The sequence below is a fragment of the Pipra filicauda genome, unplaced genomic scaffold, assembly GCF_003945595.2.
Source record: "Pipra filicauda isolate LSUMZ 115617 unplaced genomic scaffold, ASM394559v2 scaffold189_size1545977_pilon, whole genome shotgun sequence".
NCBI classification, from domain to species: Eukaryota; Metazoa; Chordata; class Aves; order Passeriformes; family Pipridae; genus Pipra; species Pipra filicauda.
The window spans coordinates 422,890-436,052 of record NW_024104297.1 but is presented as its reverse complement, the minus strand read 5'-3'; the positions used below and the strand labels follow the sequence as shown (position 1 = coordinate 436,052).

At 42.5% G+C, this 13,163-nt stretch overlaps 1 protein-coding gene across 1 annotated transcript in view; it reads left to right on the top strand.

The window, feature by feature from the left end:
• Positions 1-1,601: 1,601 nt before the first annotated feature.
• SLC6A2 (solute carrier family 6 member 2) overlaps positions 1,602-13,163 on the top strand; it is a 66,871-nt gene continuing 55,309 nt past the window's right edge. The window contains 2 exon segments of the mRNA XM_027729603.2: positions 1,602-1,721; positions 1,723-2,047. Coding sequence (XP_027585404.2) covers positions 1,602-1,721; positions 1,723-2,047 — 445 coding nt within the window.

Genomic DNA, 13,163 nt, shown 5'->3' with positions numbered 1-13,163 from the left:
CTCAGTGCTACCTGGTGAGTCTGTCATCAAGATGGTTTTAGGGCTCTGCAGAGCAGGGGCTCCCTTTTTGTCCGAAACAGAACATGTCCTTTATTTGCTGTGGGAGAATGGGTGTGCAGGGTCACTTAAATGCAGGGGAGCAGGGGCATATTTGGGGGCACTGCACCTAACATGGGTATGTGTTGGATGGATGTGGTGGAAGGAGTGAGGGATGGTGTGAGGACTGGGCAGCAGTGTAGCTGCACATGAGCATGGTCCCATGGGCTGTGCTGCACAGGCAAACAGCAAGTGTTTATAGGGCAGAGCACGTCCATGACTATGGACAGGGGAAGGACCAGCAGCACGTATGGCATGAAGTGTCAAAAAGAATAGAGAGAAAAGTCTTATGTGGTGTATTTGAAGAAGATGAGCACAGGAAATCACAGAGCAACCAAAGGAGAGCACACGAGCTGTATGTTCTAAGCACCCCATTGCTCTGAAGCAGCATAGCCACTGCTCAAATACTTCACCGAGACCCTGGAGCTTGAACCAAGTGTTTTTTGTGAAGGCAGAACACCCCCAAATTTTCAACTGCTGTCTTACTAGCATCTTGGTAATCTGTGGCCTAAAGAGAGGAGGGGAGGATGCCAATAAGTGAACTTTAATTCTGAGTTGGGATTCTTTTTAACATTACGAGTTTGCAAAGAAATCTCATATTCCTTGTGAACTCTGACTAGTGCCTCTTTATATATTACAACACTGCATTATCAATCCCAGCAGAGTGAATAGAATGGTAGGCTGCAACACCTCTGAGAATACTCTGCAGTTTGACCTGTTCTCACTGATGCCAAGCAGAAGGGAAGCTGCTTAGTGTTGGAGAGAGGAAGCCAGTTTCTGCCTTTTGTGTTCAAATTTTATTCCCCTAACTGACACTGAATGTAGAGTTACCATTCACAGCTGTAATAAGAAGAGTTCCCGAAAACCCCTTTCTGCAGCTGTATTTGCTGTATTGCCAACTTTTGGCACCAATCACTGCTCTGCCAGATAATTGTTTACATGTAAAAGACTCACATTCCATTTGAAATAGCGGCAAATAGTTAATGCCCTACAAATACCTCAACCTGACAACTGAATTCTACCAGCCTCACGCTTGCCATGACAGAAAAAGCTGGCCATCCATCAGTCCTAGCATAGGAGCATTAGCAGTGTCCGGCTCTGCTATTCAGCCTGCACCCTACCGCGTTCTGATACCAAAAGCCAAATTCTACTGTTTAGCTAAAGCCACTCTAGCGGACAGGGCAGAGCCGCTGTAGCGTAGCTCAGCCGCCAAAGGAGGGAAGCGGGCGATCCAAACAGGCTCTACCTGTTGCCTGCTAGCGGCACTTCCAGCTTGCCTGCCCGGGGATGCGTGTTTTGGCTGGCGGGAAGGAGCCACTCCGCAGTCAGCGGCAGGACGAACCCGAACCGTCCAGCTCGGGGGGAACCGCCGGCCGGTGCGGGGTCGGGAGCCGCCGGTGCCGCCCCAGGTGCGGGCGCGGCTCCGCCGCTCCCCGGCGGAGGAAGGGCGCGGGCAGCCCCGCTCCCCGGGGGCGCCCCGGTCCCCCCTCTCCCGCCTCATTTGCATGGCTCTTATTACGGCCGTGCCTCGCTCCCGCCGCGCTGACACCGCCGGGCTGAGCGCGGAGTCGCCTCCAGCGGGAAGGCACTTCCGTTATCTGCGCGCCCGCGCCCCCTCCTCAGCCCCGCTCTCTCTCTCCCTGGATGTTTAAGGCGAGGATGAACAAACAGGTCCAGCCCGAGCGCAAAGTGTCGGTGGTGGCCCCCTTGCCGGACCGCGCGGGGCCGCCGCCCCCGAAGAAGGACGTGGAGCTGATCCTGGTGAAGGAGCACAACGGGGTGCAGTACACCAGCAGCAGCCTCCTGCCCGCCGCCCCCGCGCCGCGCTACGGCGCCCAGGACAGGGAGACCTGGGGCAAGAAAATCGACTTCCTCCTCTCCGTCATCGGCTTCGCCGTGGACCTGGCCAACGTCTGGCGATTCCCATACCTCTGCTACAAAAATGGAGGGGGTAAGAGCACCGCTTGCGAGGTCTTCTTTTCCCCCGTCCCCCACACCCCGCCACGCCGCACCGCCGCAAGGGCAGCATCCCCCTCTCTTCTTCCCGGAGTTTCTGGGAGAAAGCCGAGGCTCACACCCCGCGGTGCCCGGGCGCGGTGCCGGAGGGCGAAGGGAGGAGCGGCGGCACTGCCCCGGCGCTCCCCCGCTCCTCCCTTCGCCTCCCGGCCGGCGGGGACCCACCGCGCCCCGGGAGCGCTCGGGGCGCCGCTCGACCCCCCCACTCGCGGGAAGGATTGCTCGCACACCCCTCGAAGTTTAACTTAGTTTCGAGCACGGGCGTATTTCCCTTCTGGTGCCTCTTCAGCCTGTTAACACTTTTTTTTTTTTTTTCGTTCGCAAAAAATAGCACCAAAAGGGGAAAAAAAAGTCTAAAAAAAAAAAAAAAAAAAAAAAAAACCAAAAACACTCAAGCAGAAAAACAGCATCTAGAAGAGCTAGCGCCGGACCACTGAAAGGTTTTGCGGGGGTAGTTTTAACGTGGAATAGGGATTTCTGCCCTCCGTTCTGCAGCGTGGGTGTTCTCCCCCTCTCCCAAGTAGATAGGAGACTTGTTACAAACAAAACCTCACCTCCTGCACAGTTTGGCCATGACAACAACAAAAAAATGACACACAACAACTACGGTTGGCTCAGATTGTCTTCAGTAAGACCTTAACTCATCAGCCCCTTTCATCTCCCCGAAATACGCTGTGTTGTCAGTGATGACTCCAGACTGTGATGGAGTAACACCATCTGCAAGCCGGGCAGGTGCCTGGGGTGCTTTCAAATCACACATAGGAAGAACAGACCCTGCCTGGCAGATGGAGGACTGTTTGTGTGAACGGTGAATGATGCAGATAGAAGAACTGATAGATAGAAAGCACGTTCTGTGAGATAGTTATGTATGTATATAGTGATAACTAACGTGGTTGCCTGGTGATAAAGGCTAATGGGTCACTTGTGGCATAAAATACTTGCTTCCTGTGAAAATAGGAATGCAGGATGGATGGGAAAATCCCTATCAAATAACATGGAATTATCCTTAACAGGTTACTAGTGCTACTGAAACACTCAGTCAAGTTTGGAACCTCCAAAACTTCTGAGAGGAGTCAGAAAATCTCTCTGCTCACCACCCAGACAGGCTGAAGAAAGTAGTTAGTAGAGAAAAATAACCTCCATCCTTATTTCGTTATGTCCAAAAATAGTTCTAGCCACTCACACTGTAGCAGCACAATGCATCATGAACCCAGCAGGCTTCCACGGTGTCAGGTGCAGGTGTGGCAGCAGCATCATTCATACCACTCAGTATATATGCACCATTTCCAGATCTCCAGGTCATCTGGCAATTTTTAGGAAAACAGATATATTCCCCTATCTCGTATTGCCCAAGGTGACACCCAGAGTGCCTGACCTCTTTTCTGTTGTCTCTTGGGTCACTAAGTTTCTTAACCTGCTTCCTCTATAATTTATTGCCAGCTCAGGCTCAGGAAGTAACAGTCTGCAAGTCCCTTGCATTTTGTTTGGTTGCTGTGTATTATTCTGTGTCATTTCAGCTAGAGAAACCCGAGTTTTCCTTAGCATCTTCTGATTCAAATACTTCCAAAGGGCAGTGGAGAGAAAGCTGATACAGCTACAAGAGGTACCTTTCAGTGAAAAGTTTGCACCAATTCTTCAATATCAAAGTAAAACCGGACCCTTACAAGCAAAGGTAGAGAGGCCCTGTGCTATCAGAGTCTATAGAATGACTGAGAACTGTTTACAGCTACAGAGATCAAACACTGTGGTGTCTTAAAAATTTTCCATCCGTTGCCTCTCATGTTGGACATACACATCAGTTTTGGTTAATAGAACTCTTGTAGGATATTCAGGCTCTAAAAGTACTTTACTGAATTTCAAGCCAACTCAGTTCCCTTCTTTCTTTCAAACTGGGTTTGAGAACTTGTTTGCTTTATGAGTAAATTTTCCCTCAAGACCATAGATCATCAGGCAATGGGCAGAGCTGTGGAATATCACTGGATTAGATTATTTTGATATCTTTCCAGTCATAAATGACTGATATTCCTAGATATATATATATATATATAAAAACACACATTTATTTATTTATTTTCCCCCCCAATACTCTTGCAGGAGGGAATCTTTCTAGCACTAACCTAACTTTTGCTGCCTCAAAAGGATAATACAATGGGTTCCATGGAATTGCTATGTATCCCCATACTGAAGATGTAATAAAGGTACATGGATATAGACATGGAGAAAATTTAATTTCATTGTCTTCGTAGTTTTTCTGGACTGTTGAGTAAACCAAAAGGATAAATTCAGAAGGTGTTTCTGTACTTGTATAGCATGTTCCAGACTTACCCTTAAAAAAAAAAAAATTACAAGATGCTCGTAATAGGATTACAGTTTGTCTTTTGATATTTATAAGACACTACTAGATACAGGAAAAACCAACACAACAGATTAAACTTGAATTGGATGGTATGTATAAAGTAAATCGGTGGAAGGTAAAGGGTTTCCTTTCCTCTTCCTCCCTCAGTTTCTTTTTATTCTGAAAGCCTCCGCAATTACTCAGCCTCAGGGATTTAACTAGAGCTGACTTCAGACAGTCAATTGCGGGTTATGAACTTGTATATCTTCAACAGATTGATACAAAATAGGCAGTGAAATGGAAGCGTGTTGCAATGCCCTAAATCCCAGGTCAGCATAGGTTGTGCTATCTAACAAAAAGAAATTCTGTAACCCTACCAAAAGCTACACACACAGGGGTTCTACAGATGTTCCTAGAAGTCAAAAAACAATGTCAAACACACGGAAGTGGTGGAAAATGGCATCTCCCTTTACATATGAAAAAAGTGAGGTGGGTGACATATGGACTGCCATGTTCCTAAGGTTGGCTGTGATTAATTTAAGATGCCTGCAGACACATTAAGGGCCTTTCCATGCTTATAAAAATAGGTGACTCTCAATAAGGCATGAGAACTTACAAGAACTCAGAAGGAAAGTATAAATACACACTGTATTTCCTCATTCAAAGTTGAATTTTACAAGGACATGGATACATTTACACCCTCTTTTTTTTACTAGGCAAGTCCTTGAGTTTCTTTCTTTAGCAAACTCTAGGGAAAGTTCCTAGAAAAAAACCAGACATAGAGGCTTTTGGGTTAGATCTGGAAGTTCCGCTTATACAAAAAAGTTTAGTTCGGTGAGTTTCACACCCCCCAGTGGCTGCTATACAGACCTTTTATGTTAGATAACTTTGCAGACAGCACTGTCAACAAAAAGAAACATTTATATTTTAAAAAGCTTCCAGTAACAAAAAGCTGGAGAGTAAGAAGCATCCAGCAGAATTAAAACACTGAATGAATAGCCAGAAACATCTGTGTTTTGGGAGTAGCCTGCTGAGAGACCCCAATGGGACTTCTGCACAAGGATAGATGGCAGAATGTAACCCTTCTGTGAACAACTGGAATTTTTGGAATCATTCTTCTGTTATTAAAAAAAAAAATTCCCCAATCTCTAGTAAGATCTAAAAAGCATTTAATTTTTTATCTCTCTTACCTACTTTCATGGGACTTGCCTGCCTTACAAGGGCAGAGACAGATCCAGTGGCTGTATTGTAATATGAAACAGGCACAGAAACCTTACAGGACAGTTTAATGTGAACAGACTGGATGAGATCTTGCACTCACCAACTTCTTGGAAGAAGGATAAGTCCACTATGTGCTCTAAAGTATTTATCAGGTGACAGGGAGGCTCTGTAGAGATGGGAAAAATCTGCAAGCTCCCATTAAGCAGATCAGACAACACTCCAAAAGAGGGAGTTCTCAAGCATCACCTTGTCAGTCTGGCTGATCAACGAACACCATGACTTACATGTATTGGACTGCTTCTCACAGCACCAAGGAGAAGCACTGTTGGCAGCAAATCGAATACTTTTTGTACAGTGCATTTGTGAGAGTTTCAAGGAGCAGGGCATATCACTCGAGAAATCATCAACTATGGTCATTTCTACTGGCTAGGCTCACAGCTGCTATACCCTTGTTATAACTCCTTTCTGGCAAAAGCACATTTTTCTTTTTTTCTAAAAAAAAAGAGACTCCTTAGCTGTATAACTCTCTCTGTGAGAGTTATTTCAACATCAATATATTAAAAAGAATGCTTTATAACACATCCAACCTTTTAATTGCTCCCTGACTATGTAAGAGGCTATGGTGAATTAAAGAATAGGACTACTATTAAAGCTATAGTCTCATCAAATTAGGGAAAGATTTAACCTGATATTTGGATTACATCTTAAATTTTACTGATGCCAAATGAAGTTGAGTAATGCCTACTATTATTAACTGATGTGCTCACAGTGGGGGAGGACGATGCTCAGTCTTAGTTAACAAAGCTATTGTAGTTTTTGTACAAGATACTTTCAGTATTAATGTTCATTTTTGTTTCCTTTTCCTGCATAGTCATAGGCAAAATTGATATTTCCCACTTAAATTTGAGGAAAAAGAATTTACCAACATAAAGTACTTTTTTGTGAGCCAAAGGATTTGCAAGGTCAGTGATGTTCAGACTACTCATTAGGAAGCATGTAATTGTTGGATTAGTCACTGGAGACTTACTGTATCATAAGAATCAGATTAAGTTTTTAATGAATTTAAGAATAGCTACAGATAAATATTTTAACAGTATTCTAGCTATCATAATACACACTTTTAATCTCCTCTGCAACATTATTTTTAAGTGTTTTTAGACAACGGTATTTCCAGAAGAAAATGTTTGCTATTGTTTGCCAGCAATCAATACACTTCAGAAGTATCTTACAATTTATTCTGATGATCCCTTTCCTATTCACATGTTCATAAATTGTAATGCAGGACTGAGCAATCCACAGCAGATATCAAAGGCAGCATAAAAACGAATTTGAATATTCCCAAACAGGGCCAGCACAAAGTCAGGAGCCAAGAGCTGTTATGCACTGAGAACGATATCAGTGAAGCCATCGCCTCCCACAGAGGTGGGACCCTGGTTACTGCACTGCTTCACCAAAAGCTGTGGTGCTGACCAGAGCACCTTGTCTTTCTATTGCATTCTGCCTCCTCAGTTTTGCCAAGTGTCTGCCACCAAATTTCACCATTATTTTGGGAAAGAAAATAACCTGGCACTTTGCAGTTTGAAGGTGGATGACCTTTTCCTTGTAATATCGGAGTTTATATTCCAAAATAGCATTGATGATGATGATAATAATAATAAATCAACTTTGAAGTAATCTCACTGCAAAGCCTACGCCAAGAGTTTGACTCATCAGTCAATCAAAGCTTAGATGCAAATCTAGAGATCTTGATTTCCTAATAAGGGGGTTTCAATTCCCATTAGCACATTAAACCAGTGACCTCGAATAGGTTAAACTGTTATGCTGATCTCCTCAGAGTGGCCATGAGCTCTGGGTTCCCAGGCATCCTGTGACATTGTGGACAATGCTCAGTTGTGTGGGGTGGCAGTACCTCCTTCCCCAGGGCCAGATTCAGTGGCCAGTTCACACTTGCCCTCTTCCCTTTCCCACTTCATCTATTCTCTTTCCTTTCCTTGATGAGCCACTAATCACCTGGTGCACACAAAGCACAGACTCACCAAGGCTCATCAGCACTGGAGTTCACATGCCAGTTGTCAGCTGCTTCTCTGAAATTCCCTGTTCTGCTCTATGTGTCTTATTGGTTCCACCAAATAAATCTTCAAAACAGTAATGTCTGCAGGTTTATAAGCTACTGTGTCACACACCAACTACATATGAAACAAAGGATAGCTGAGAAGGAAGAATTGAATCTTTCTCTCCCAAATCTTTCATCAATTCTGAAATTCTTCTTTCTGACTCTGAGGTATGATACCATGAAATAGTGGATAATTGTCACACCGTATAGACTATCAGCTAAATACCTGGCTGAGCAGAAGTTATGCGTCCCTGAACAATTCTAGCAGCCTTATATTGACAATTTTACAAAGCTTCTAGAGATACACCATCATAGAAAGGTTCTAGACAAGATGTTACACCTTAAGATGACCGTCCTGTGATTGAGGCAGGGCAAGTATTCAGAACTGATCTAAGGGATGCTTGTTTTCCAGCTTTCCTGTCAATAAAAGAGCTGATGTGATCCAAATGAGCTGTTCTGACAAAAGCAAAGATACCTCTTCCTAAGTACGGTGGGTGCACATTTTAATTACCACTTGAAGCACTTTATTCTAAACTAAAAGGCAGAAAAGACATCAAACAGTGAACCTAAGTCTGTTGTTTGGAAATTTAAAATCTCTGCTAACGGTCTTCCCATCCTCTTTCTCCCTCCCTAACCCCTCTTCACTCCTGTATGCCCTTCTCAATTCTTTAGAGGAACTGAAGTACTGAAATATCCCTAGAAAGCCATTCCTGCACAAGTAAATTTTGAAAGTCCCATTAGGAAGCCTTCAATGCTCACATTAACTCCTATTAAAACAAATACAGGAATTCCTTACGGTTTGGCTAGGGGTCCTGGTTTTGGATACTCATTCAAGCTAAAATAGCAGGCACTTAAGTTTCATGTGCTTCTTGTCTGCTTTCTCACTCACATCTTCTTAAGCTCTTTATTAAATTTGCTGGGAGCATGGAAAATAGAAAGGCCGCATTAGGAGTGTAGCAGCCAACAGCTCTTCTTTACTAAAGAAACCAAAATATCTCTAAAGAGACTGTGACATGGTCTATAGGGTTTTGGGGCAGAATTTCCCTTTCATCTTTTGGCAAAATACCACAAATCTGTCTGTCAGTTTAGTGAATATGTGAATACAGCTCCAGCACTCTAAAGATGTTATTTTCAAGGCCAATACTTCCTCCCCATAGTTAGAACAGAAATATGAAATATGAAACAGAATGTTAATACAACTATTTACACGTAAGATCAGAGGGAACATACAGCTTTAGTGAGTGTTTAGATATGCTGTGAGGGAAATGATGATTAAAACCACTCCATAAATTACTGAACTTCTTGCTGTGAATTAAAATGGAAATGAATGACTTAAAGAATTTTGAGCAATTCTGAGAAGCAACATCAAATAGCTCTTGCCTTCATTTTTGCTATGTCTAATGGCAAGCAAATCAGCAACTCCCGGTTGTAAAGCCTTTGTCCCAGGTTAACCAATTGATTAAATAGTTAAGAACTGTAGTATGAGTGTCTGATATCAATTTGCCATGTAAACTCCATAGCATTTACATGCATTGTCATTATTAGATGTAGTTATTAGATGATGTTGTACCTAACTGCTCTGAGCAGTACTACAAAATAATAAACCATAACAAAATAAATTCTGTACTTGGAGACATACTTATATTAAAATATTGTAATTCAGAAGGTGGGAGACAAATTTGAATGGTGTGTCTTTGTAAAACATTTCCAGGTCTTTCACTACTACCTCACTCTTAGTACTTTCCATTCTCTATGTACATGCAGAATCATAGAATGATTTGGGTTGGAAGGGACCTTGAAGGTCCCTAGGTCCAAGCACCTAGGTTCCCTGGAATCTCACAACTGAATCTCAGCTTCTTGACTTGGAATGTGACAACAAGAAAAAAATATTATTGCTGTTGTTATTATTATTATCATCATTAAAGTTGTAAAAGAAATAAGTTGTATTCAGGACAAGTCCACCGTCCCAATCCAGTTTCAGTGAAGAGTATGTAAAGAATCCAGGAACATCACACTGATTATAAACTTTCAGTTTTCCTTCCTCGGGGCATTTGAAGACAAAGGATTCGTGTCAGTAGCCTATTACCCATGTCTTGACAACCTGTAATTCCTTTCTCCAACTATAATCCCTTTATCTTCCCTTTCCTTCTCTCTGCCTTCAAGTTAAGTCTTGAACCTTTGATGGCAAGATTTCATCCTGATTGTGCAGATCTGATATACTGGTGCCAAGTCAGAATAGTTTCAGAGGAAGACTTTAGAAAGTCAAATTTTGAATGTCATAAAGATGGATATCTGAGTCTTTCAACAAATCAGCACCAGAAGTGCCTGGATCCTCAGTACTGCTGAATAATCCCCCTTCTCACGGAAATTCTGGAGACATAACTGTAGCATAATTCAGCATCTTAACTTCTATATAGATTCCACATACTTAATTGTAAAGGTTTTGAAAGCTTTAATAGATAAAAAGGGGAAAGGAGATGGGAGGAATGGAAGGGAAATAGTTAAGTTCCTTGCCTTGCAACATATTCTTCAAGAAAACTATAGGAAAGAACCTCTTAACTACTTGTCAAGGCTATCCTTTGTTTTATTCCTTCTCCTTTCCCCTATTCTATGTCTAAACAAGTTTTGCAATCTCTCCTGAAGCATGACAAAGGTGACAGCACAGTATAGCACTGTGGGAACCAGGGTCTTCCATTCAGAAGCAGAAACTATCAGCAGGGAGGTCTGGCTACGTAAGCCACATACTTCTTCACACTCACATTCATCCAAAGCACACTACCAACTTTCCAGTGCATGGAATTCCGTGATAACATATTACTAAACAAAACTCAGGCAGGATTGGGCAGGCAGTTATCTGTTGCCAGTCCATAAATGTTTTTTTTACGACGAGTGTTCTGATTGCTGGTATGTAGTAAGACAAGTTGCCCTTATTATACAATAACTCTTTTTATAGAAGATGGTAATTTTTCTAGTTCTCCTACTCCTTAAGGCTTTAGAAACACAACCACTCACTTCCAAAAGCACAAGTGATTGCAGAAGCTGTGCTCTTAATGTAGGTATTAACTGGTTTCCATTGTTTGGCTTTTATAATTGTCTAAGAATATATGTTAATTTAAGTGTCCAAAATAGGATCCGACACTCTCAGACCAGTGGTGTTAGACTACACAAACATAAAGCCTTTCTTGGAATGCTTTGTTACAATGCTGCTTCCCTAGAACAAACCCAGCATTGGAAGAGCAGTACTGGTTTGATCTCACCCCTCTGAAGGACACAGGAGTTGTGATTTCAACAGCAGAAGGGTATTACTGCTTTACAGCCTTTATTTCAGAGCTGGAGAAAATTACTGCATGATTTCCAAGCACTGGGTGCCACATCTTGCTAGTCTGAGGAACAGCATTTTTGTCGCTGATGTAGAGGAGGGATTGTGGTTGGGCAATTGTACAGAATTCATCTTTACTGAAGATGGCAGAACTGTGGGAATGAGCTGATTTTCTGGCCCATAGGCAGCATGGAAGAATGCACCCTCTCTGCCTGCCTCCCTGACCAACCAAACAAGCCGTTTCCTTGGGCCCCGTGCTCATACTGAAAAAAGCAGCTGAGAATTGCGCGTCTTATTTTTTGCTAGCTATTTTTAATTTATTCTGCACCTCCTGAACTGTGTGAGTGTGTAGAGCACTCTTCAGTGATTTAACTTTTATTTCTCTTTCTCCCTTTCTCTTCTGTAATGAAAGACCTCCTGCAATGTCTATCCTGAAGCATGCCAAAGGTGACAGCTAGTTACTTGCCCTTAAGATCCGTATCTCAGGGAAAAAGAAGGATGCTAATTCTAGTCAAATTCCAGTTAAATAAAAAAAAGGGGAAGAAGCTGGACTTTTTCTGGCACACCACTCTACCGAGTAGAATAACGGAAAACGTTTTTCAGACCACAAGGTGGAGCAGTAGATCCTTATAGATCTTGGGAGATCCTAACCTGATAATTAATGTCACAGCAACCTACTGCATTTATAGAAAAAGAATTTCTGGAGGACCTGACAGGGTGGCTCATGACTCTTAAATACAGAGCTGTCCCTTAATAGCAATGGTAATTCCCAAAGAGACCCTTCTTGCATTTCCTGATTCATTTCATCTAATAGGATATTACAGGAGTGGCACTTTTTAGTGGTGCCTAATTCACACGAAGGACCTCCCTTGTCAGCATGGCCACAATGACAGCAAGGAGACAATCCATTGATAACAAGGTGTTACCCCCTGAACACACCTTTTTTAAAATGAGTGCAACATTGATATGGCAATATGTTCTCTTCCCCCAAGGAATGATACAGGTGGTATCATTTCCAGCAGGTCTCAGCATCTTTTCTTCTTGGCAGAGGCATCATTATTTCACAACACAATAATTTCACAATTAAGTATATTGGGTTTACTATGATATTAGAAAGTTCAATGCCAAATGTTACCAAAACATCAAGTTAATAGCTTAGAAGCTACTCAAAAATATCTCTGCTATGTGACTGTTCATCAGAAAGCAGGACTGTGTCTGTCTACTGGTGGCCAGTAAGACTGATGCTAGAAGAAAGCTCAAGAGCTCGTGCCCTCAGCTGAGGGGTGATTACAGCTGTACACAGGCATCTCCTTTCTACAGTTTATCACAAAACTAAGGAATAGCTTGTGCTGTGCTCTGTCTCCTTTCTAAAGAGAAATGCAGATGTGTCAATGAGATTATGAGGCTGGTGTTGGTGAGATCAAAGACAGTCCAGGACTTTATTTTGGGGAAGAGTTTGATCATTTGCTCCTTGTCTGCAGTTTGTTTCTCATTTATGTGTGGCTCTACAGCCTTAGTTAAAATCAATAGATTTGTAAACCACATGGGAGAAATCCTGACCCAGCTGAAGTCAATGGGTGATTTTTTTCCATTGACGTCACCAGAGCCAGGATTTAAACCCAAATAACAGACGTCTCTCTTTTAAGGACTCCTAAGTAGACAGAATTTCCAGACTAAGAATTATGTGAGAAGAAAAACAGATTAAAGTAATAAAAAAACTGTTCAGACTAAACTGATATAGAAGACTTCCACTGAGGAATAACTGATCTTCACTCAGTACAATAGCTCAGTACTTTCCCTGATAAGCAAACTGTCAGGATTACATAGATGATGGTCATTATTACACAAAATGGATTTACTCTGTGAGAGTTAGACTGTGACCTCAGCATTCTCCTATGTCGGGCTCAAGCAATAAAAGAAAGTACTATTTTAAGAAGTGCCTTTTACTCTCATAGTTTCATAGGGAGAAATGATTAGGCAAGACACTTTCTAGCTTTCAAGGCTAAAGAGAAAACCTGGGAAAATACCAAGTAAATTCAAGACTAAAAGCCAGCAGGTAAATA